Below are 26,740 nucleotides of genomic sequence, written 5' to 3'. Positions count from 1 at the left end.
TCACAACCCCTTCCCCTGTAAAAATTATATACACATATACTTTTAAAAATTTATCTATAAAAAAAATTCACATACAAAATATAAATTAAATACGTGTACTTCTTGGAACTAAAATAAAATATCACACTTCAAAAAAAAACAAATATAGCCTATATTTGTTTTTTTTTTCACATATATTTGTTTTATTTTCCAGAAATATCTATATTATATTGGTATTTCTGTGAAATAATAATAATAATAATACATCTTTTAACAATAAAAACAATAGAAATTAAATAATATAATTAAATATATTTTTCTTAATAATGCTTCATTATTTGCTATTTATTCATAAAATTCTTCACAAAAATTAGTAAAATTGCACTTGTAGTATTGCTTTCAGCATTTCTACAGTCAATTTGTGGTTTTTCTTATGTCCACAACTTATTTATTACCAAAAAAACTCTTTCCTTCACACCACTGGTTCCCAGCAAACATAATGCAAATCCAATTAAGTTAAATAAAAAATGCAAAATCATATGGAGACTACATGTCCTATACGGGATATTTTCTTGGACAATTTACAATGCGGAACAGATGACTTAAATCTGGAAATTTCCCGCATAATCCAGGACGTCTGGTCACTTTATGTTAATGTAAGAAGTGGGGTTCCCAAGGATCAGTATTGGGACCACTGTTGTTTTTGATTTTCCTATGACATGATGAAGGAATAGAGGGCGTGATGTCTAAATTTGCAGATGATGTAAAGATTGGTAGAGTAGTTAATGATCACCACAAGCAGAAGTTCTTCAGAGTGACCTAGATAGACTTCAGGGATGGTCAGAAAAGTGGCAGCTATGCTTTAATTCAGTAAAATGCACTTGCAGTCTTACATCTGGGAACAGTATCCTTAGAAAATAACCTATACACTTGGTGGAGTTGAACACATTCAGTAGTGGAAGAATGGGACTTGGGAGTTATGATGCAGTCAGACATGAAGTTCTTCAAGCATTGAAGACAGGTTGGAAGGAGATAAGGATAACAATAGCCATTATGTAAGGCTATTTTTAGACCAACTTGGAACACTGTGTTCAAGTATAGAGACTTGCACCTAAAAAAAAAAGACATTGAGCTTCTTGAAAGGGTCTAAAGACAGATAACTCGCCTGGTGAGATCAGCAAAAGGGTGTCCATATGAGGAAAAGCTTTGAATATGTGGGTTGCACCGCTTGGAAACTAGGCACCTTAGAGGAGACTTGATTGAGGTGTTTAAGGCTCTGAGAGGCATAAACAAAATGAATATAACTTGAAATTATGGGACATAATTTCAAGTTATATTCATTTAATTCAGTAAAATGCACTTGCAGTATTAGTACTAATACTAATAAAAACAGCACATGGTATTTATTGCTGTTTGACTTTCTCTATTTTTATACAAGGTTAAACAACCAAATTTTAACTCAGTTTGAAATACTACAGAATTTTATTAAAAACCAAATATAGAATTTAATTAAAATTGTTACAAAATGGGCTGGAAGAGTCAGTATTGTTTTATATAGAAATACATTCTCTTTTTTAGTGACTGATGAAACCCTGCAAAGAATATGAACATCAAAGGCACACATGGAGTTCACTATATTTTGCTGCAGTTCATGGGTCTGTTTTTGTAATGGGTTCTGTGATAAATGGATAACTTTGTATAAGATTAGCATGCCTCCAGTCCTCCAACCACTTTATTTTCTTAACAGTACTTTTACAATAAGGGTTAATTCAAATAATGTGTACCTGTTCCATTTCTATAATTCTGTGTATATAATCTCTTCTAGATTTGGCATGTAATTTTCATTTATTGAATGTTTCCTAAGTGACTCAAAAAGACTCAATAATGAAAACCTGCTTGAGCAGGTTTTCATTATTTCATTAATGCTATTTACAAATCCTGTAATTCATGGTTATTCTGTAAAATTTTTCACACTTCATTTGTTCATAGCAGTAGCAGAAAGATGTATCCACTGGTATTGAGTGACTTCTGTTAATGCTGTTCAAAATTGGAATAATTAAGGTTAGAACTAATTTTTGTGTTAACAGTTACATTTTTGTAGTACTGTATGTATTAAGACATCTTCTGCTTTATGCAGAATAGCTTATTACAAAGCAATATCCAGGTTTCATAATAAAGATTTTTACTATAGATTATTTATTATCTTTCCCCACAAATATTCTGGTGATATTTTTCATTCCATTCACAATTTCACTTCATCTGGTGATATTTTTCATTCCATTCACAATTTCACTTCATCTGGTGAGATATTTTCATTCCAGCATTTATTATGTAAGTTTCCATTTAGAGGGTTCTACCAGGGATGTACAGTGATTTGTTTCTTTATTTTCTTTTGTTTTTCATATCTTCATTCAGGAGGATAATTGCAATTCAGGTTTTCACAGCATATGGCTACAACCTTTCAAACTAGCCCAATAGCACTGAGGGTCATTGAAATGCTGTTTCTTTCTTTCAAATAGGCATTGTGGTTCCTGAAAAGATGCAACCCCAGTAAACAACATCTTGCTCTATATTTTTTGGGGTAATTTATGTTTGGCACACATAGTATTTTGTGTATTGAAATTCAGTGTATTGAATTTTACACTAATAGAATATTTCATGAATAACTTACAGAAAAAATATATATCTTTCCCAGATAATGGAATATTAGTGCATTTATTAATTATATGTTGCAAATTTTTGTACTCCTGAAGTAAACTTAGCTGGCAGAGCAGACAAGGTAGTTGCAGCAAACACATTTTTCATTAGTGGTTTCCAGCATCTTTTCAAAACTAGAACTTAGTGTATGTTAAAAAAAAAAAAAAAGTGTTTTTCTCATTTTGAGAGCTTATTATATTTGTTTTAATTTTGCCATAATAATTTTACTTTTGGTGTGCAAAAGTTAATCTTGTATACAATTTTGATTAACAGTAGCTCAGTTAACAAAAGACACTGAGAAGCAAATGAAACACAGTTTTGCTGACCAATAATACAACATCAATAGTCAACTATGGAAAAGTTTTCTGTAAGGCAGAGAAAAATCCTTTAAGAAACTTTCTTTTGTCTTAACTTATTGCATGTAAAACAATAAAATGCAATATTTTGCTCTGGCATAATAGACATTTCTGGGGCCAGTTCCAAGGTTTTTGGGACCTGTATGGGGCTGGCAATAACATGAGTTATAATTTAGTGGCTCTTCAAAATATAAAATAAAATTAAACTCCTTTAACATACAGTACAGTAAAGCCTTAATAATTCACTTCATTAATTTGCTAGTTTAATAGCATGTAGAATGCTATTAAATGATGACAGTGTTCTTATTTATTTAGATGGAATCAAAGATGAAGATGTAAAAGTGTGTTTTATAATAGTGGTGATAAAGGATTTGGGAGATTTAAGAAAGTGGTTAGATGAATATGATATTGAATATCATATGGTGATGAAGAAATAGCAAAATCAGGAAAAAGTCTGTAGGTGAGGTGGGAGGGGAAGAAAAAGGAGAAGGAAGTAAAGAAGAAAAAGTTAAAACTACACAGAGCCATAAGCTATCTTGGTACTCTTCAGTTAGGTAATTCTGATAAAGAATTTTAAAAATATTTTTACACCCTACTTAAAATGAAGAATGATGATATGAAACGTTGGCACAATAGGACCTTTATTGAACTGAAAATTTCTAATTTAAAAAAAAAAAAGACTATGATTAGGGTGGGACCATCTACATCAGATGCAGTTTACAGATATTAACATCTGGCACACAATTAAAGTTTATTATTTAAGCAAATTGTATTATTTTTGTTCTATTCAATTTGAACTTGGTATAAAATTTTGTTTTGAATATAAATAGTTTCGTGAACTTATTTTTAGATGTGAATAAATTTGCTTGTTTTTATGAAATTTGACTTGAAAATATTTATATAGGTCGACCATCGCTAATCCGGTTCCACCGCTAATTCGGACATGATTTCCGCGAACGTAATTTCAAATTTCCCGGGTTGGCGCACCAGCCTGCCGCTACTGTTTTGGTGGCGTTGGTTGTAGCATTAGCTGTTGGCACGAACTCGTAAACACTCACAAGCCATTCCCACTTGTTTTTCTGCATTTATTATTATAACCTGCTCACATTTAGCCCCAGCCATGGTTCCAATGTATAAAGGAAGTGCCTCTCGTGGTGTAAAGCGCAAACACCATACATTGTTCGGAACAGATAAAGTTGAACTTCTGAAAAAAACTCGACAGTGGTGTGTCTGTGAGAAGTTTAATTCTGCTTAATTGTAAATTCCAGCAATTTCTCTCAGTTTCTCTTATTTTAGTAATTTTCTTTTAGCCATTCCTTTTTAGATTTTTTTTTTTTTTTTTTTTTTTTTTTACAACGCACTAGTACAAACTTGAGGGAAACACACACAACATGATATGATGGATAATACAGCGCGCTAATGAACTTGTTTTCACAAAATCTAACGATACTGTACTGACAAACTTATTGCGACGTTTGAGAGTATTTTATCGCAATTAGTTTTATTGCAGCGCTCGCCACAAGTGCAATGAACTAATCACAAACGACTTTTATATGTATGCCGTAATAGCATCACACTATGTGGCCGACACAACTTCTCAAGAAATAAAATAACCTACTGGGTCACGTCGGCCATATATATGCGACACAAAAAAAAACTGACATTACAATATTTATTTTAGAATTACTAATTAAATATTTTTAGCAAATAATTTCAGCACCCCACAGGTCCCAACACTGCTGGATTAGTGACGGTTGACCTATATATAATTATATTCTATAATTCAGACTTTTTACTAATTTTGACTACCTTTCTTGTATTAGTCTGAGCTTAAAACTATACAGAAATATGTTAATCTTGCTACATGAAGATTGGGTACAGTTATAACCAAAGAAAAAATGCTTCAAGATAAGGCTGTAGAGCTTAAAAACTTACTCTATATGCATTTATTATAAATGTTAGGCCTAGTAAAGTGCACCTCACGCATCCAGCAGTTTTTCTTCGTATAGTCAATTAATTTTTTTCATTGTGTACGCAAGTATTATCAGTTGTTTAATTATGACTGAATTTTTTAAAAATGACTTCAGTGAATTTAAGAATGGCTTTAATCACATTGAGTTATTTTTTTTTTATTTTCTAAGCCCAGTACATTACTCAAAATTTTATTTATTTTTAGGAAAACTTGGAAAATTTAGATTTAGAGCATGAAGAGCAGAGAAGGTCCGTTTTTACCGAGGTGCAAGCAGATGATTTTGTTGATGGCCAAAATAGCATACCAGAAATTTCTTCTGAGGGAGACTTTTGTTTAGCTAATTGTGATACAGTTGAGCCACAGAAGTGTAGGACTGCGGATTCTGACTTGGTACAGAATAGTCATACCAGTACTGGTGGTGAAATTATTAATGAATTCAGTACCACTCCAAAATTCAAAGAAGATGAAAACTTCCTTAGGCAAAGAAGATTAGAATTTTTTGTTGGTGCTGTTGATGATACTGTTGATTCTCATCATGCAGATCTATCAAAAGAAAGTGTTTTTAGTGGTAATACCCAAAGCAGAGAATTGTCTGATAATTCTGATATTCAAGAAGACACTCTTCAGCCATTGCAAAGAGAGGAAGAAATATCTGCATTATCTGAGACAGATTTTTCCAGTGATATACTGAGAATAAGGCTAAAATATTTAAATGATACTGAAAGAGTTGTTTGTGCTAGCTTAGATGAAAAAATTGGAGACTTCAGAAGGTAAGGTATTAAATTGAATACTTTGAGATAAGTTATTGCTGGTTTGAGGATTTAATGTTGCAAGGTCTACTACAGCCAAATTTTGCAAAGATAGTTAGTTATGCAGTTCCTCCCTGTTTTTAGTTGTTTAACTCCCCCCCCCCTAGGAGGTTTCATGCTCTTTGGAAATGGGGATTCCAAGTAAATGTAGATGTGAGAGATAATTTTCATACGATGATATGTTCATAAATCCTTCTTCCAAAATTATGTTTGTAAATAGCTGATGATCAGTCATTCAAACTACATAAAGTTCAAATCAGTAAGAGATATAAAATTGCAAACGAAAAATGTACTTGCACACTTAACACACCAGAGAAGCTGGCAGAAATTGTTTCACTTATAAGAAAAACTGAGCATCAGGTAGTCACTGGCTACATTTAAACCCATAAACTATAACCATATATAATTAAATTTTGGTACTGCATGGAAATTAACATTTGTTCTGACATATAATGATAAACTATTTTTAGGCATGTTAACATATGTGCATAATGCACCTGTTCATCTTCACCATGTTCATTCATCCACATGTAATAACTTGATTCACAGTGGATGGATTTTCATAAAATTTTATTCTTTCCAAAATAGCAAAATGAAATTTTGCTGTTTTAGAAAGATTTATCAAAGCTTTACCAGGTTAATCCAGTTTATTAAGATTTATGAGGTTTCTATTGGTCCAATTTTTTTTTAAATGGACCAATTTTTTTTTAAATGGACCAATTTTTTTTAAAATTGGACCAATAGAAACCTGACAATTATTATTTCTTTGTTAGTCTGTCTTCGTTTAATAACTACTTCCAGTGGATGGAATTTTGTGAAATTTTATATTTGGCAATTTCAGAAAGATTTCCTGAGCATTACATCATTAAAACTGAACCAATAGAAATCCAGAATTTCTTTGGTCCTCCATCTATTTTTATTACTTCTTTGGCTATCTGTCCATTTGCATGTAATAACTTCCAGTAAATTAACAAATTTTCAATAAATTTTATATTTTACAGTTTTAAACTGATTTGTTTATCCTTCCTAAATTTATTTAAAATTAGACCCATAGAAAACTGGAAATTATTGTTATTATTAGTTTATTTTATTATTATTATTTTTTTCATAAAACATTATATAGGCTATGATTAAAGAGGCCTATGCGCTCTGGATTCATTATTATTGTGCATTATTGTGTGACACAGAGCAAAACGGAAGACAGAATAAATAATGACAAGTTTAATACTAATTGTAAAACACACATATATTAAATACATATAAAAGCTTTCGGTTATTATGGTAACCTTCATCAGTCAAACTGACAGTTAAGAGTGTGGAACATGAGGGCATGTACTGCCAGTTATGTATAAGAAACTGTGTGGTTAACTGTTTGATTTTGAAGCCTGTAGCTGTGATGTATGTGAACGTTGCCAATGTTTGTCATTCATCAAAATGGTTGCTTCAATAATAGGGTGGGCACGATATCCACTGCTTCTGTTGACTGAGGTATTAGAGCATGTGATGTTCAACGACTCCAACCAGGTATGTCGCCGGTAGTGGTGGGACCTATTTACAATCACGACATTGTGGTGTGGGTCAATGTCGTGTTTGGCAACGGCCGAGAGTTCTATGTCCGCTAAGCAGATGGCTCTTTCATGTTCTGAAAGTCATTTGCCCAGCCGTCTCCCAGTTTCCCCAATGTAGCAGCTAGTGCAGTCATGGCAAGAGATATGGTAGACTAGACAATTTTCACCCTTGACTCATCTCTAGAGTGAAAACACCAGTTCCCACCTTACTACAAAGTGGTTTAGTCAATCTGGTCTAGTCTGCACATCATGCCAATCTGCATGATGTGCAGACTGAAAAAACCAGAATACTCTCACTGAAACAAATCCTACTCCTGCCTGGAAGTCAGCTCACTGCAGCTTTGACTGAAGAGGACCTTAGAAATTCCTTGTATACAAAAATCACAAGTTGGACTTTAAGCATTTATGGAAAAATGATCATTTGTTATAAGTAATTATTTCTCAATCGTGAACTGTAATTTTGTATCAGATGAGACCTGCAGTATTGTACTGAACTGTTCCAGTTTATAAACAACTCAAATTAATCAGAAAAATGAACAAACAATGCAGTTTCTACAGAGCAACAAATATAAACAAGTTATTTAATGTATGCTGTGCATTTCAAGCACAATAGATTTTTATTTCTTAAATTAAATGAATTTTTTCTTGTTCTGTGATTAATAGAAATGAAAAGCAAATAACTAATTATCTTGTTAACAATTAATTTACCAACTGATTAACTAATAATATACAGTATAAAAGTAATTGTTTTCGTTTCACTGCACATCCCTCCCAACATAATATTCACTTCAATTTTTGTAATACTTCATAATCAACATGTGCATGAATTGCAAAGCATGGCAACAAACATAATATCTAGTGCTTTTTAGCTACAATGTGTAGTATATAGATAGCCTATATAATTATTGTGGATTATTGTGCGACACAGAGCTATACGGAAGACAGAATAAATAATGACAAGTTTAATACTAATTGTAAAACACACATATATTAAATACATACAAAAGCTTTCGGTTATTATGGTAAACTTCATCAGTCAAACTGACAGTTAAAAGAGTGTGGAACATGAGGGCATGTACTGCCAGTCATGTATAAGAAACTGCATGGCTTGATGTTGAAGCCTGTGGCTGTGATGTATGTGAACGTTGCCAACGTTTGTCATTCATCAAAATGGTTGCTTCAATAATAGGGTGGGCACGACATCCACTGCTTCTGTTGACTGAGGTATTAGAACATGTGATGTTCAATGACTCCAACCAGATGCGTCGCCGGTAGTGGCCGGCCTATCTACTATCACAGTGCTCATCACAGATATATGTGATGAGCTCTAGTGCCATTAAAAAAAAATATATATATATATACAGGGTGTTTCAGTTAAACGTTTCAGAACTTCTAAGAGGGGTAGGGTACATCCTGACAACTCGAAATCATATAGCATTGTGGGGTCGGAAATGCTTTCCTGAAGCGGTGTTGTACACAGAAGCACCATAAAAAGAAAAGAGACCGTAAGTGAGAAATTGTTTTAATAATACATGAAAAGAAGCAAAAGGTACATGGATTAAAGTAAGTGTTCGAAGTTTCTTCCACGGGCTACAATGCACGCCTCACATCTCCGACGCATGGACATCCGAACATTCTGGAATACTCCAGGCGAATTTCGAATTTCTTCGGCAGCTACTGCGATTCTTGCAACCAGCTCCTCAGCATTGTCAACAGGGGTGTCATAAACTAGCGATTTCATATGACCCCAGAAATAAAAATCAAGACATGATAGGTCGGGTGACCGAGCAGGCCAACGCACGGGACCACCACGTCCGATCCACTGTTGACCAAATGTGACATCCAGGTAGTTACGAACATCTCCGCTATAATGAGCAGGGGCTCCATCATGTTGGAACCACATTGTCTGTTGCGTCGATGCAGAAATCTGTTCATCTCTCAAAAGTTGTGGCAATACTTGCTGCAGAAAGATCAAGTAGATAGGTCCGGTTAGACGACACGGTAACAGGTAAGGTCCGATGAGGTGATCTCCCATAATACCGGCCCATACATTGACCGAAAATTGAATCTGTGCTGTACGACGTCGCACGACGAGTTCTGTGTACAATACCGCTTCAGGAAAGCATTTCCGACCCCACATTGCTATATGATTTCGAGTTGTCAGGATGTACCCTACCCCTCTTAGAAGTTCTGAAACGTTTAACTGAAACACCCTGTATATATATATATTTTTTTTTTAATGATAACATACACTGTACTGCCACTTTATTAGGTATACCCCTGTTGTGCACACAAATGGTTTGTCCCACAACGTTGCAAGCCACATGACCACAGTTGCGGATATAAATGCAGCAGCACAACCTTTGTAATATCAGTTAAGCATACAAACCTTAGCAAGAATGGGGAAAAGGAGTAATCTAATGGACTTCGAACGTGGCATGGCAGTAGGTGCAAGACGTGCTGGACAAAGCATCTCTGAACCTTTCACGCACCACAGTTTCAAGGGTGTATTGAGAATGGTGCAAGGAACAGAAAACATCCTCTCAACGGCACTCCTGTGGAAGAAAATCACTTGTTGATGAGAGAGGTCAGAGGAGGATGGCCAGAATTGTGGAAACAGATGGGCCATAATGGCACACATCATGTACGTCAGAATACAACCTTGGTGTGTAGAAAAAAGTACCGCAACGGACCACTAGTCTCACTTTGTCGCAAATGGGCTACAACCCATTTGCGAAAGGTACGCAATGTGACCGACAGACACATTGCATACCTTTGTTATCAATGAAGAACAAGAAAGCACACTTCCTGTGGGCACAGCAGCAACACCAGCACTGGACTATCGAGGATTGCAAAACAGTTGCTTGGTCTGACGAGTCGAAGTTCTTGGTGCATCGTGTTGATGGAAGGCTCAGAATTTGGCGAAAACAACATGAATCCATGGACCTGTCATGTCTGATGACTACTGTGCAAGGTGGTGGGGCAGTGTTATGGTGTGGGGAATGTTTTTTTTGGCACATGTTGGGTCTATTGATACCCATAGATTGACGTTTGAATGCCACATCATTGCTGACCAAGTGCATCTGTTCATGTTGACAAGGCACCTCCGTATCCAGGTGGGAAGGAGCAGCAGTGCGTAGCGCACGCTTCTTGATTAGACCGGGGTTCGAGCCCGTTACCACCAAATACGGAGGATGCGAAAAGGTCAGGGAATGACCACCGCATATTCCCGGAGCAATATGGCCTTAGTTGCTAATGCTCCTAAAAAAAACCAAATAACAATAATCATTGACAGTAGGATAATGTGCCGGCTCATTATCCTACTTCTAGCAGGATAATGCACCGGTGCACAAAGCCCAAATTACTATGGAATGGTTCCATGAACATGACAATGATTTTTCTTTGCTGCAGTGGCCCACTCAGTCCACGGATCTCAATCCTATTGAACATCTTTGGGATGAGCTGGTAAGGGCTGTTCACTGCAGGCCTACACCTCTGTCGAATCTCAAGGAACTGCATGACACACTCATATCTGCATGGTACTCCATTCCTGCATGTTTTCAGCATCTTGTTCAATCCATGTCTAGACGAATTCGGGCTGTTTTGAAGGCTAAAGGAGGCTCAACACGCTACTAGGTAGGTGTACCTAATAAAGTGGCAGCACAGTGTCTGTGTATATATACAGTAGACTCTAGATTTTCCGGGATAGATAGTAAAAAACAAATCCCGGATAATCGATTTCCCGGTTAATCCAAAAATACAAAAGTCTCCGACATACGTAAGAGATACGTTCCAGGACTTCTTACTTCGTCGAGTTGCCAACCGGGCTAGCGGGTGGGTAAAGTGCCTACCTGGCAACCCAAAGGTCGCGGGTTAGAATCCCACCTTGGGCTTGGATAAAAGTACTGCAAAAACCTTGGGAGGTGCATTATGGCCACAGAAGCCAATGCGCCAATAACTACCAAAAAAAAAAAAAACTTTGTAGAGTTTTACGTAACTCAGGAATGATTAATAACATATTGCTACTATATTATTATTGACAAATTTGAATTCTGTGTGATACTTGTTAATGTTTGGCCATTTTGATACATCCTTATTATAATGATTCCTTTAGAGATTTAACAGATGCACCGTTTTCAAACTTTTGAATAATTTCAAGTTTTTGTTTAACTGAAAACGCAACTCTTTTGCGTTTACCCATCATTTTCGCGATTTCTAAACACAAAAAAAAAAAAAAAAAAAAAAAAAAAAAAACTATAAAAAAAATTCCGACATCCCTGACATAAATAACGAAACAAAATTTGTCCTTTTGCGCTGCAATGGAACACAACAATCAACGCGACGCACTAAAACAAACTAAACATTTGGTCTCTCTCTCTCTCTCTTTTTTTTTTTTTTTTTTTTTTTTGAGGCAGGTGTGAAGACAGCGGGGATTACAAGATAATAGGTACACTAATCTCCCAATGACGACTTATAATGCCGCTTGTTGCTTATATATGACTTGCAAAATATCTATTTATACTCATTCTAGTTATTACTTGAATTTTTTTGATTTCTGGTTAATTTTTTTTTTTTTTTTTTAATTTGGAGTCTTGAAGTGTCCTGGTTAATCGAGTCTGTTGTGTATATATATATATATTTTTTTTTTTTTGAAAAATTAATAATAAACAAGTGCATTAAATGCATAATGCTTAAATCAAGTGGTAGCCATCTTATTTCAAACTTGTAGATAAAAATTAACATTTTCCCCTGGTGGGGATATTTGACACCCCAATGGATAGAAGAGGGTTATGTGTGAGCGTTAAATTTCGTTTTGATCAGACTGTAAACAGAGATGTTATCAGGGTGTGGACACACACACACACACACACACACACACACACACACACACACACACACACACACACACACACACACAGTCTCATTAATTTTCAGTATTTGGAAGATAATCTTAAAAAAAAGTGACAGTTTTTGGATTATTATTATGTTGAGAAATAGCTGATTCAAACCTTAGGTTCAACTGTCACATTGAATGTGTTCTACGCAGGATCAGCCGAATGCGCTGGATTGCCCGTCAACATCTTCACAACAGATGCAAGAACTACAATCAGTTATCTGCAAACTGTTGTGTACCCTAAATTTCTGTATGCCTCTGAAATGTGGGCCTCTGCGGTACCTTCTCTCACGAAGCCTATCCTCGCTAGTGAATACTGGATACTGAAATGGGCAACCTGCAAACATCGACTCCCCCCCCAACAGAGGACCACCAGCATGGCCGACCAACTTCAAATCCCACGGCTGCCTCAAATAATCGGCATGAGGAGAACTGTGACCACAGTCAAAATGCTGGTTGGCAAGATCAACTCCCCTGACTTCTGGGATATGTCAGTGGCATGTTCCCCTACCTTCCCTAAGAACCACACCTCTTCTTCAGCTACAGCGGAACAGGCTGAAGATCAGTGACAGATTTCTACCCAGTCAAGTACTTCCTACAATACAAGCCCTGCTAATGATCGGAGTAGACATCCAGAAATTCGCTTCGGATTGCAATTACAGGTGCTCGTTGGCCGAACTTGTTCCGCTTTTGTTTGTCCCCTGATGTCAACTCAAACTGATATCTCCACCTGCTATCTGTATGAGGTGCAGAACGGCACGTCGCAGGTACACCGACGAACTGTTTCACAAGAAAATGTGAAACCATATACCGGACAACTTAATGCACGCATGTGAAATATTCTGACTTCTGTGAATATTCTGAAATATGGGCCTTGTTCGTATGAACGTGTATACCTTGTTGTACTGTCTGCCTCAGAACTATATATATACTCCAATAGAATGGTTAATGCCACGTTTTTAAGTTAATATTTTATGTTATGTTATCTTTTTGTTATTACTTCTTCAAAAAGAAATGAATATTCATTCATTCTTTTTTGAAGAAGAGAAGAATGAAGAAGCACTAGATCTGAGCATTGATCATTCAGGAATATGAAAAATGTAGATACCATATTTTTTATTATGGTTTTTAAAACAATTTCTTCAGAAATCATAAGCAATTAAATTCTAGTAAATAAATCTCACTTAAGTTCTCCTAAACATATCGTTCACCATAATATACTAGGGGTGGCAGTTGCTACCCTAGGCATATCAAAGTAAATGGTATATGGTTCCTAAAATAACTCTTAAAGATTTTGCATAGAAAGTAGATCTCATTCCAATGTGCATTCCAGATTTTAACCTGAAGTAAAATAATTTTTATCTCCCAAAATCCAAATCCAAATTTGAAGTCAGATATTGCCTAGCATCCATAGATTTAGAGTGAAATTGGGGTTACGTTTATTGGAATTTTTTTTAGTGAAATTTTAACAGGTAAAAATGGTGTTTATAGACAATCCCCCCCCCCCATTTGTTTTTATTTTGTAATGATCATGCACTGCACTTCACCAATACATCATGGCATATTGGGCTTTTACCTTCCTTGGAACATTTTTCCACGGTAACAGTATTTTGAAGAAAATATTCACTGTGTTCATCAGTAATGTGTCCAAAGTTAATGTGGTGGGGGTTGGCAAAAATTGGCTCTGACTGCCTAGTATAATAAATAACTAAAAAAAAAAAAAAAAACACGTCCTCTGTATGCATGAAATATGTTTAATCTGAAAACAACTGATGAAAATCAGAACCATTTTAAAATTGAACAGCTAGAACCGAAACTATGAACGATGTAATGTTTTATTCTCACACCCACTACTTACTCTAATGAATCAGCATTAGTGTGACTGGGTTAGTGTCATTTAGGAAATGACATCAATTGCATCTCCCATTTTTGTTAACACTCAGTTTTACTTCAGTTCAAAATAACAATGTAATGTTTTATGCTCATGCCTCCTACTTACTCTACCGAATAAACGTTAGTGACTGCATTAGCGTCATTTAGGAAGTGACGTAATTTGCATCATTTCCGTTTCATGTGTTTGCCGAACACTAACTGTCAGACCGAAATTTAGTAGGTGCTGCCAAAGATGTTTTCACATCAAGAATCAATGTTAGTGTTTGCATTAGTGTCATTTTGGAAATAGTAGTAGTAGTGGCATGTGATGCAAGAAAGCAAGTGCATGAGCTTATGCAGCATCAGCCAAAAAAAAAAAAAAAAATATCACACCATTCCCTCCAAATGCCTGTCCAGTTCCTCCTTAAATTTATTTAACCTATCAACTTCCACAACGACAGATGGAAGTTTGTTCCAGCAATTAACCACCCGCTGGCTAAAGGCAAATTTACACACGTCTATTCTACATCTGTCCTTTCTTAATTTGAATTTGTGCCCCCTTAGGTTCGTAATCTGAACAAGTGGAAGGATCCCATCAGAATTCAGCGTGCTCAACCCATTCAAGGCCTTATACACCTCAATCAGATCACCGCGCAGGTGCCTAGTCTCCAGCCACTGCAATTTGCAGAATTTAAGCCTCTCTTGGTAAGAGGATCCCTTCATTCCCCTCACCAATCTTGTTGCCCTTCTCTGTACACGCTCAAGTAAATCTACATCCTGCCTAAAATGAGGCCTCCAGACCTGTACGCAGTACTCAAGGCGTGGCCTGACCATTGCCTTATGAGGGACAATCATCTCCTTCTCCCTGCTAGCAAAATTCCTATATATCATTGACAAAACCCCATGACCTGCCCTGGCAGCCTGTCTATTGTTTATTAAGAATTTGCAGATAAAGGAACCACTAGGTGGCAGTGATCACAGTGTACTGATGTGGGATTTACTTAAAAATTTAATTACCATCAGGGGTAAAGGAAAGGGTTTTTGCTTCCGTAAAGGTGAGTACAGTGGTCTCCGACAGTTTTTAAATTCTGTACAGTGGGGTCAATTGACGATGTTACCAACAGTAAATTCTAAGTGGGAAGCATTCGAGGAATTAATCGTGGATGCTACTAAAAGTTTCATACCTATTAAGAAATATTGTTCAAGGTTTAGGCCTAAATGGTTATCGAATGAACTAATGAGACTCGTAACAGAGAAGAAAAATGCATGGGATGCATATAAATTATCAAGCGACTCGGAAGCCTATGGCAGATATAAGCTAGTCTGTAATCAGGTCACAAAGGAAGTTAGGCAGACGAAGGCAGATTACGAGAAATCCTGGGCAAAAGATGCTAAGAAAAACAGCAAGGATTTCTTTACTTATATAAACTCTAAAAGGAAGGGGAAGAATCTAATTGGTCCACTTGACATCGATGGTTCGACTGTTGATGATCCTGCTCAGATAGCAAACAAACTGAATGAGTATTTTGCATCTACATTCACACATGAGGAATTATTAAGGTTTGAAAATGGCAGAAGGTTATCAAATTGTAGCAGGATACTTAATGATTTTGTAATAACTGAGAGCAAAGTGGAGGAGAAATTGTTGAAGTTAAACATAAGAAAGGCACCTGGGGTGGATGGGATCTATCCAGTTATATTAAAGGAGGCGGCAAAGCAACTAAGCAAACCCTTAGCCATAATTATGAGAGCATCCTTGGATTCAGGGGAGGTCCCCACGGACTGGAGATGTGCAAATATATCCCCAATTCACAAAGGGGGATCGAAGGGTGACTCGAGTAATTACAGACCAGTTAGTTTAACTTCTGTTCCGGGTAAAATAATGGAGTCACTGGTTAAAGATGCATTGCAGGATCATCTAGACAAGACTGCAGCAATAATTCAGACACAGCATGGGTTTGTTAAGGGAAAATCTTGTCTGACAAATTTGATAGGATATTATGATGTGGTTACAAAGGAACTGGATGCAAAAAATAATTTTGATATCATATATTTGGATTTCAGGAAAGCTTTTGACACTGTTGCGCATGGAAGACTATTGTACAAATTGGAGCAGAATGTTATTAAGGGTAAGTTGCTACAATGGATAAAAGGATGGTTAAGTGCGAGAAGACAGAGGGTGGTAATCAATGGGTGTTGCTCTTTGTGGACTAATGTTATTAGTGGAGTCCCACAGGGTTCGGTGTTAAGTCCACTGTTGTTTTGTATATTTATCAATGATATTGATGAAGGTATATCAGGCTTAATGTCGAAGTTTGCAGATGATACAAAGGTTGGCAGGGTTGTTAATGACAGTAATGGCAGTGTGCTACTGCAACAGGATCTAGATAATTTGGGCAGATGGGCTAAGAAGTGGCAACTGAAGTTTAACCTTGACAAATGCAAGGTACTGCATATGGGTAGAAGTAACCCCAGAGAAACGTACCAACTGTGTGGTACTACACTTAAGGTGATAGAAAATGAAAAAGACCTGGTAGTAATTGTGCAGTCAGATATGAAGTTTTCTGAGCAATGCAGACAGACAGGCAGCCAGGGCAGGCCATGGGGTTTTGTCAATGATATATAGGAATTTTGCTAGCAGGGAGAAGGAGGTGATTGTCCCTCAGTATAAGGCAATGGTCAGGCCACGCCTTGAGTACTGCGTACAGGTCTGGAGGCCTCATTTTAGCAAGGATGTAGATTTACTTGAGCCGTGTACAGAGAAGAGCAACAAGATTGGTGAGGGGAATGAAGGGATCCTCTTACCAAGAGAGGCTTAAGTTCTGCAAATTGCAGTGGCTGGAGACTAGGCACCTGCACGATGATCTGATTGAGGTATATAAGGCCTTGAATGGGTTGAGCACGCTGAATTCTGATGGGATCCTTCCACTTGTTCCGATTACGAACCTAAAGGGGCATAAATTCAAATTAAGAAAAGACAGATGTAGAATAGATGTGCGGAAATTTGCCTTTAGCCAGCGGGTGGTTAATTGCTGGAACAAACTTCCATCTGTCGTTGTGGAAGTTGATAGGTTAAATAAATTTAAGGAGGAACTGGACAGGCATTTGGAGGGAATGGTGTGTTTTTTTTTTTTTTTTTGGCTGATGCTGCATAAGCTCATACACTTGCTTTCTTGCATCACATGCCACTACTACTACTTTGCTTAATTTAAGCTTCACATTTTAGTGACAAATTGGTTTACTTCAGTCCAAAATTTAGTAGGTGTTGCCAAAGATGTTTTCACATTAAAAAAAAAAAAAAAAAAAGGTCCAAGGTTATCTTGAAAAAAGTGTAAATGGGATAACTGAGGCTTTGGTAGGCTTTTAATCAATTGTCAATCAAGATTTTATAGTTTTCTGTTCTGCCATTGCCCAAAAATTGTTCACAGACTTTCTTGAAGGATTTCCAAGCTTCCAATTCCAAAGAATTTAATGCTCTTTCATCTTTTAGGAACTCTGATATGCAGACTGGCAAATACACCTTTTATAATTATGACATCACTAATACGTGGAAATTCAATCAGCTTTAAACATGACCTTCTCTCTCCAAGTACAAGATAATGTGCAAGTGGATCAAACTCTAGTTTCATTTTTTAGACCTAAAAGGAGCCCAATCCTCCAGATATTGACTGGAACTTGTGTGTCGGTCACTTGCACACTAGCAAGACTTTTGTGGATTTATTGGATGATTGTTTTCTACAGCAGCTTGTTTGAGAGGCAACCAGAGGGAGTAATACTCTTGATCTGATTATCAGCAGTGATTATTTGTGTATTAAGAATCTACAGATAAAGGAACGACTTGGTGGCAGTGATCATAGTGTACTGATGTGGGATTTAATTAAAGGTGTAACTGCTATCAGGAGTTAAAGGAAAGGATTTTTGCTTTCGTAAAGGTGAATACAATGATCTCAGACAGTTTTTAAATTCCCAATCCTCCAGATATTGACTGGAACTTGTGTGTCGGTCACTTGCACACTAGCAAGACTTTTGTGGATTTATTGGATGATTGTTTTCTACAGCAGCTTGTTTGAGAGGCAACCAGAGGGAGTAATACTCTTGATCTGATTATCAGCAGTGATTATTTGTGTATTAAGAATCTACAGATAAAGGAACGACTTGTTGGCAGTGATCATAGTGTACTGATGTGGGATTTAATTAAAGGTGTAACTGCTATCAGGAGTTAAAGGAAAGGATTTTTGCTTTCGTAAAGGTGAATACAATGATCTCAGACAGTTTTTAAATTCTGTACAGTGGGACCAACGAATGATGTTACCAACAGAAAATTCTAAATGGGAAGCATGAAAGGAATTCATATAATTCATATAAAGAAATTCATATAAGAAAAACTGTCAATGAGAAATTGTGGGAGTGAAGCTGAAAAATATGTAGTTAATATGAAATTTCACATGATTATTTAATGAAAAAACTTTCAAGCCTTTAGGTGAGTAAAGTACCTGGGGTTGATGGCATTTACCCTATAATTTTAAGGGAGGTGGAAAGTGAACCATTGAACCAAATTATGAGAGCATCACTAGACTCAGGAGAGATTCTTTTGGATTGAAAAAGTGCCAATGTATCTCCAGTATATAAGGATGGTTCTTAGAGTGTAGCGGGAAATTTCCATTCAGTCAGTCTAACTTCAGTAGTAGAGAAAATCATGGAGGCAATGATCAAGGGTAGAATTCAGGATCATTTAGACAGAAATGGAATTCTGAAGGATATGCAGCATGGTTTTGTAAAGGGAAGGTTATGTTTAATAAATCTGGTTGGCTATTTTCACAGGGTCACACATTAGCTGGATTTAGGGAATAATTTCAAAATTGTTTATTTAGATTTCAGCAAAGCATTTCACTCAGTTCCACATGAGAAGTTACTTTATAAGCTGGAACAGGTTGGAATCACAGGGAAAATCCTTAGCTGGATGGCAGGATGGCTTCAGGGCAGGAGGCAGAGGGTTGTGATAAATAGTTATTCGTCAGATTGGGTTAATGTGAAAAGTAGGGTTTCCCCCAGGGATCGGTATTGGGACCACTGTTGTTTTTGATTTTCTTATGACATGATGAAGGGATAGAGGAAGTGATGTCTAAATTTGCAGATTATGTTAATGAACACTACAAGCAGAGCTACTTCAGAGTGACCTAGACAGAGTTCAGGAATGCTCTGAAAAGTGGCAGCTTTGCTTTAATCCGGCAAAGTGCAAGGTCTTTTACCTGGGGAACAGTAACCCCAAAATAACTTATACACTTGGTGGAGTTGAACTAAAGTCAGTTTTCTGACTTTAGTTCATGAAGTTTTCTGAGCAGTGCAGAGAAGCTCAGGGGATCTTGTCAATGATATACAGGAATTTTGCTAGCAGGGATAAGGAGGTGATTATCCCCTTGTATAAGGCAATAGTCAGATTACACCTTGAGTACTGTACAGGTCTGAAGGCCTCATTTTAGGAAGGATGTAGAGCTGCTGGAAAGAGTACCGAGAAGGGCAATGAGATTGGTGAGGGGAACAAAGGGTTGCTCTTACCAAGAAAGGCACAAGTTTTGCAAATCACAGCATCTGGAGGCTTAAGCACCTGCGAAGTGATCTGATTGAGGTATATAAGGCCTTGATTTGTTTCAGCAAGCCCAGTGCTGATGGGATCCTTTCTCTTGCTTAGATTATGCACCTGAGGGGGCATAAATTCAAATTGAGCAAAGACATTTGTAGAATAATGTGCAGAAATTTGCCTTTAGCCAGTGGGTGGTTGATTGCTGGAACAAACTTTCATCAGTGGAATTTGATAGATTAAATAAATTCAAGGAAGAACTGGACAAACTTTTGGATTGAATTGATGGTCAAAATGGGAAGGTTTTATTTTATTTTTTGGTACAGATCAGGAGTTCCCAAACATTTACACTATGTACCTCCTTAAATTTTTTTATAGATTTCACACCTTCTCTCCTTTTCAAAAAAAAAAAAAAAAAAAAAGTAATCAATCAGCTTTATTAATATCATGCCAAAATAATTTGTTCTTACTTTAATTAATTTTAAACAAGTATTATTAAGATAAAAAAAAAAAAAAAAAAGGAGTGTCCTTACATTACTGAGAAGGATGTGGCTGTATCTTGGAGCATAATTTCTCAAATTGTGGCTTGGGTTTGGAAATGGCCATGCAAAATTCTTTTTCTATGTCCATCAGAGCACGATATGTTAGTGTTGTAATGGCTGAGAATTCTGTCTTGCATACATAAGATGTTGCAGGAGGTAGGAGAATTTATTTTTTATTGCTTTCTTGCTGAGATCAGGAAACTGCTTTTTAACACTTATCTAGAACTCCCCCACTGACTCGTTGCAAAAAAAGTATAAGAGATCATTTTAGCGTACCTTTCTTCCTCTTCAATATTAAACTGATTACACGAAGAAGCAACTTAAAAGGGGTTTCTTATCCAGTTGTATTTGTTGCTCAATTTCTGGAAAGTACTTAGTGTACTAGGAATGAAGATTATATATGTGTTGTTTCATACATTGTTTAATTTCAGTGAAGTTTGTTATTAGATTGAAGAGGAAGAAAGGTAATGCAATCATTTGATTGAGGCGTATAAGGCTTTAATAGCCCTTAAGCAGGGAGACATGTCCAAATCGTTTTCTTCCAGTTTCCTAAGCTGCACGTCAATATTTCTTGCAAAGGTGCTGTTCTTGTAGAACACTCTAGAACAGTGGTCGGCAACCAGTAGTCCGCGAGAGAATTTTGGTGGTCCGCAGAGTAATTTGAATATATTTGCAATTTTCATGTTTATTAAAATGTTTCATTATATTCTGATCTACTTTTTTGCAATATTTGCCTTATTATGTTGCATGTTTATAAAAGGCCCAGTGCAATATTCGGTATTAGCGATGCTTTTATTGTAAAAAAAATATAGAAAGCTATTTCTATTTCTTATCAATTGGCGAAAAAGAGAAAAAAACTACTTTGACATCTGTCCTTGGCTATGCTAGGGGAAAGATCTGCGCTGTGATAAAAAACGCTGCTCAGCACTGTCAGTAGTGCTTCTGCCATCAATAGTCAATGTGCCCAGCGAATAACGATTCTAGTCCGATTGTTTCGGTTTGTTGGGCTTATCCAAGAAGCAAATTTTCATCAACGCTATACCAGCGTTTATTCAATACGATATTCTTCTTAGGTAAGTGACCAGTGATATTTTTATTTTAACTGTGCACAGTGTGATATTTAATGGCATCAAAGAGCTTGAGTTTGATAACTATTTTATTTCTTGTTGGGTTTTAGATTCAAATAAAATAACCCCAATGAGTGAGAAAAAGCAAGCAATCATTTTGCGATTCTTAGGTAATACATCGTGTTGTCATGAGTTGGTTAATGAATAAGAGCCTCCGCAGCCACCGCAAGGCATCATCAGGAAGGACATTAGAACTGGAAGCGGAGAGAATAAAAAGTTCAAAGCTTCAAGAAAATATGATGCGGATTAATTGAAGTTTGGATTTATTAGTATTAGTAATGGCGGCATGGTGCAAGAAAGCCTATGCTTATGCTGCACCAGCCAAAAAAAAAAAAAAAAAAAATCCGAACAAAACAATGATAAAAACAAAAAAATAATAATAATAATAATTAATAAAAAAAAAAGGAAATTAAACCTATCATCCTTATGCCCTTCCTTTATCCGAAAGTACTATCCAGATGACCTTTGAATTTCCCCAAACTGTCGGCCTCTACCACCCATGAAGGCAACTTATTCCAGTAATTTATAATTCGCTGGCTAAAATAAAACTTCCTACAGTCCAATCTAAACATTTCCCCCCGTAACTTGAATTTATGTCCCCTAGTTTTAGCATCATTTATAATCTTGAAAATTTCGTCCTCATTCATTTTACTGATGCCCCTCAGAGCCTTAAACACCTCAATCAAATCTCCTGTAAGGTGTCTAGTTTCCAAACTCTGCAACCCACATATTCGAAGTCTTTCTTCATAAGGTGATGTCCTTTTGCTGATGTCCCCAGGTGAGTTACCCGTCTTTGCACCCTTTCAAGAAGCTCTGTCTTTCTTTAGGTGCAGTCTCCATACTTGAACACAGTATTCCAAGTGTGGTCTAACATAAGCCTTATATAATGGGATTATCACGTCCCTATCTCTACTTGCAAAAGTTCGATAGATCATCGATAGGACACCATGGGCCTTCCTTGCAACCTGTTTACAATGCTCAGAGAATTTCAATGTCTGACCGTATCGTAACGCCCAAGTCCCTTTCCTCCAGTACTGGGTTTAGTTGAACTCCACCAAGTGAATAAGTTATTTTGGGATTACTGTTTCCCAGGTGTAATACATTACACTTTGATGGATTAAAGCAAAGCTGCCATTTTTCTGACCATTCCTATCTAGGTCTCTCCGAAGAAGCTCAGTTTGACAGTGATCCTTAACTACTCTACCAATTTTCTAACATCATCTGCAAATTTAGACATCATGCCCTCTATCCCTTCATCAATGTCGTTTATGAAAATTAAAAACAACAGTGGTCCTAATACTGATCCTTTGGGAACCCCACTTCTTACATCAACCCAATCTGAGGAATAGCCATTTATCACAACCCTCTGCCTCCTGCCCTGAAGCCATCCTTCTATCCATCTAAGGATTTTCCCAGTGATTCCAACCTGTTCCAGCTTATAAAGCAACCACTCATGTGGGACTGAGTCAAAAGCTTTGCTGAAATCTAAATAAAAAATGTTGAAATTATTCCCTAAATCCAGCTCGTGAGTGACCCTTTCGAAATAGCGAACCGGATTTGTTAAACATGATTTTCCCGTTACAAAACCATGCTGAGTATCCTTCAGAATTTCAATTCGATCCAAATGATCCTGAATTCCACCCTTGATCATTGCCTCCATGATTTTCCCTACTACTGAAGTCAGACTGACAGGTCGATAATTTCCAACTTCACTTTTAGAGCCACCCTTATGTATGGGAGATACATTTGCACTTTTCCAATCCAAGGGAATCTCCCCAGAGTCTAGCGATGCTCGCATAATTAGCCTCAATGGTTCAATGCACTTGCTTGCCGCCTCCCTTAAGGTTATAGGGTATATTCCATGAGCTCCAGGAGCCTTACTGGTCTGTAGGCTCGAAAGTTTTTTCATTAAATAATCTTGCGAAATTTCAATATCATTAATTACATATTTTTTAACTTCGCTCCCACAATTTCCCATTGCCACAAAAGGTTTTTCATTTGTAAATATCGATGCAAAATAACTGCAATGGCAGCTGGTGTATTTAATACTATCCCCTTTCCCTTACGTAAAGGTCCGATCTGGTTTGTCCTGCTCTTTTTGGCATTTATATATGTGAAGAATTCTTTATCCCCCCCCCCTCTTTGCTCTGTTTGCTAGTGATTTCTCATAAACTGCCTTTGCCTTCAAACCTTTTCTGTGGCTCTATTACACATCACCTTATAGCTGTTATAGGCTTCAGTACTTTTTATTGCTCTGTAACCTTTCCATGCCACCTTTTTCTGCTCAAGTAATGTGGCAACTTCACTATTCATCCAACTTGGAACCCTCCTCGTGGAGTATTTTTTTAATGGTATATACGTATTCAAGGAATCTGTGATTAATGTTTTAAAAGTGTACCACAGTTCAAATGTAATCATTTTCTGCACGATATCTACCCCGTTAATAGAGGCCATGTAGTACCTTAAGGCATCGTAATTTCCTTTTCTGAAATTAAAACCCATTCCTTTGCCTTTTATTTCTGCTACCTCTCTCGTCATCATCCACCGTAGAACTCCGTGATCACTTCCTGCTACTGGTTCCTCTACTGTCAGCCCTGTTATGTCACCTGATTCATGTGTGATGATGAGGTCTAGGATATTCTTTTCTCTAGTACTTTCCCTGACATGTTGATACAAATAACAGTCATCTAGTTGATTTACAAATTTTGTTCCCCATGTCGAGTTTCCTTCCCATTTACTCCAATCAATTAGAGGGAAATTGAAATCACCCATAACAAGACATTGACGCTTACTTGCCCATTCCATTTGCATGTAGAGGCTTTTGTCATAATCTTCACAATCACCTGGTCTGTAGCTTACTCCTACTTGCATTATACCTTTGTTTCCAACTATCTCACACCATACAGACTCCATACTAGCATGTGAAATGTCTGAATCCGGGAAAGCTATCGTCGCACTCAGGCTGCTTCTGATAAGAAGCATTACCCCACCACCCCTTCTATCTACCCTGTCCTTCTTAAATACATTATACAAGCCGGACTTAAACTCATCATCCCCAATTTCTGGGTGGCACCACGTCTCTGTGAGCCCTATTATGTCCGCGTTACTTGTTTTAACCAGCAGTTCGAATTCGCTCATTTTATTGACGACACTTCTAACGTTACTGTATAAACAATTAAGATTTACTGTTCTTGTATATTTAACAACCCTAACACAACCCTTGAAGTTTTTTAGGCTCTCTTCCCTGATATTAGCTACCCGCTCATGTGAAACGTTTCTGCCCCAAGAACATCTAGATATACGTCCAGTTGGGGTAACAGATAAGAACTCTTAAGGTATGTGCAAGAATTACTTTGACGAATATTATCAGATAAGCGCATGTCAGTATTACCCACATCCCCCTAACTAGCAGTTTCCCTGAACCTTTAAGGTATCCTAAATAATACTGGCAAAAACTTTTGCACCACCTTTGTTTAAGTGTATCCTGTCTCTACAAAACAAATTCCTTCTACCTACAAGTGTGGGCCATGCTGATAGAAATTTCCCCCCTAAAGCCTTGCAGATTCCTTCAAGTCTTGAGTTAATCCACAAGGCTCTTAACATATAACCCCTTCTATCGTGTCTGGGCAGAATTGCAGACACATAGACATTATGGCCTAGCTCGCGACATTTCCTCAGCATGGTCCTGTATTTTTCCAACAAATCGTCAGATCGTGTACGTTTAATATCATTAGTCCCCAAAATGCACGTGGATTCAGTTCACTTCCAGGTTCTTATTGAAGAACCTGGAAGTGAACTGGATCCACGGCCGCTTTGTACTATATGTTCTGAGAGTTTATCCAATGATGCCATGAAACCTTCAAAACTCGGCAGGCATTTGCATTCAAAACACTCAGATTTAGCTAAAAAGCCAGTTGAATACTTCCAAAGGATGCATGAAAATTTGCAAAAGCAAAAAACTTCATTAGCAACGATTGTTGAAGATAAGTCCCTAGTAAAATCTTATTTGATAGCATTTCAAATCGTGAGATGTAAAAAGCTGTATACGATTGGAGAAGAATTAATTAAGCCTTGCTTGTTACAAGCTTGTGAAGAGCTTTTGGGGAAACAGGCTGTCCAGAAACTGAAAGGAATTCCTATGTCTGCTAACACTGTGAAGCGCAGAATTGAAGACACGGTCAAAGATTTTGAAAATAAAGTGATTGTACTTGTGAAAAATCTACGTTTTATTCAATTCAACTTGACTAATCAACAGACATAACTAACAAGGCAGTTCTTTGTTTGTGAGGTTTGATTGCCAAGGAGAATTAAAGGAAGAACTCCTGTTTGCTCATCTTGTCGGGTAGAACAACCGGCTCTCAAATTTTCAGTGCACTTAATGGTTATTTCCAGAAACAGTGTTGAATGGAAGAAATGTGTTGGGATATGCACAGACAGTGCCGCAAGCAAGACTGGACATCGTTCAGTTGTTGCAAAAGTGAAAGACATTGGACACCCAGACATCTTGTTTACTCATTGTAGTATACATTGTGAGCAACTTGTGGTGAAAAGATTATCTCCAGAACTGCACGAATACTCTCTGATGTAATTAAAATTGTAAACGAAATTCACCACAAAGCGCTCGATTCTCGAATATTTGAGGCACTTTGTGAAGAAATTGGCTCTTAGCATACTCATGTTCTTCTTTGTGCGGAGGTGAGATGGCTGTCGAGGGGCAAAGTACTAACCCAATTGTTCGACCTGCACCAAGAAGTCAAGTTATTCTTCCAGCAGCAAAAGAATTCCATGATCTCTTGTCCGACAATGATTGGCTAGCCAAGCTTGCATACTGGCAGGGCGCCTCCGTAGCCAGGTGGGAAGGAGCAGCAGTGCGCAGCACACATTTCTTGATTAGACCGGGGTTCGAGCCCGTCACCACCAAATACGGAGGATGCGGAAAGGTCAAGGAATGACCACCGCATATCCCGGAGCAATATGGCCTTAGTTGCTAATGCTCCTAAAAACCAACCAACCAACCAAACAAACAGCATACTGGCAGATATTTTTTCTCTGTTGAACGAGCTGAACACGTCCTTGCAAGGACTGCTTACAGACGTGTTCGCACTGCGAGGCAAAATGGATGCATTTCAAAGGAAGATATTGCTGTGGCAAATGCTGTTGGCTGAAGATGATCTACAAATGTTCCCAAATTTTGATGATTATATGAAACAGGAGGTTGTCAACTGATAGGTAATAACTTTTGTTCGATTGCACTTACAGTCGCCCACTGACTTTTGGTCATTCTTACCCAAAGTAAGAGGACCCCAGACACAGAAATACGTGGATAATAGATCCATTTTCAGCGAA

General features: G+C 37.1%; 1 protein-coding gene across 1 annotated transcript in view; it reads left to right on the top strand.

Annotated features, from left to right (window-relative positions):
- LOC150090872 (uncharacterized) overlaps positions 1–26,740 on the top strand; it is a 108,097-nt gene that overhangs the window by 73,484 nt on the left and 7,873 nt on the right. The window contains exon 3 of the mRNA XM_090380459.1: positions 5,209–5,774. Within this exon, the coding sequence (XP_090236585.1) occupies positions 5,209–5,774 (566 nt within the window). The remainder of the gene's footprint in view (positions 1–5,208; positions 5,775–26,740) is intronic.

The sequence above is a fragment of the Mastigoproctus giganteus genome, chromosome 1 (assembly GCF_048544385.1).
Source record: "Mastigoproctus giganteus isolate SK-2022 chromosome 1, ASM4854438v1, whole genome shotgun sequence".
Classification (NCBI taxonomy): domain Eukaryota; kingdom Metazoa; phylum Arthropoda; class Arachnida; order Uropygi; family Thelyphonidae; genus Mastigoproctus; species Mastigoproctus giganteus.
The sequence above is the reverse complement of the archived record's forward strand: the minus strand, read 5'-3'. Positions and strand labels throughout refer to the sequence as shown.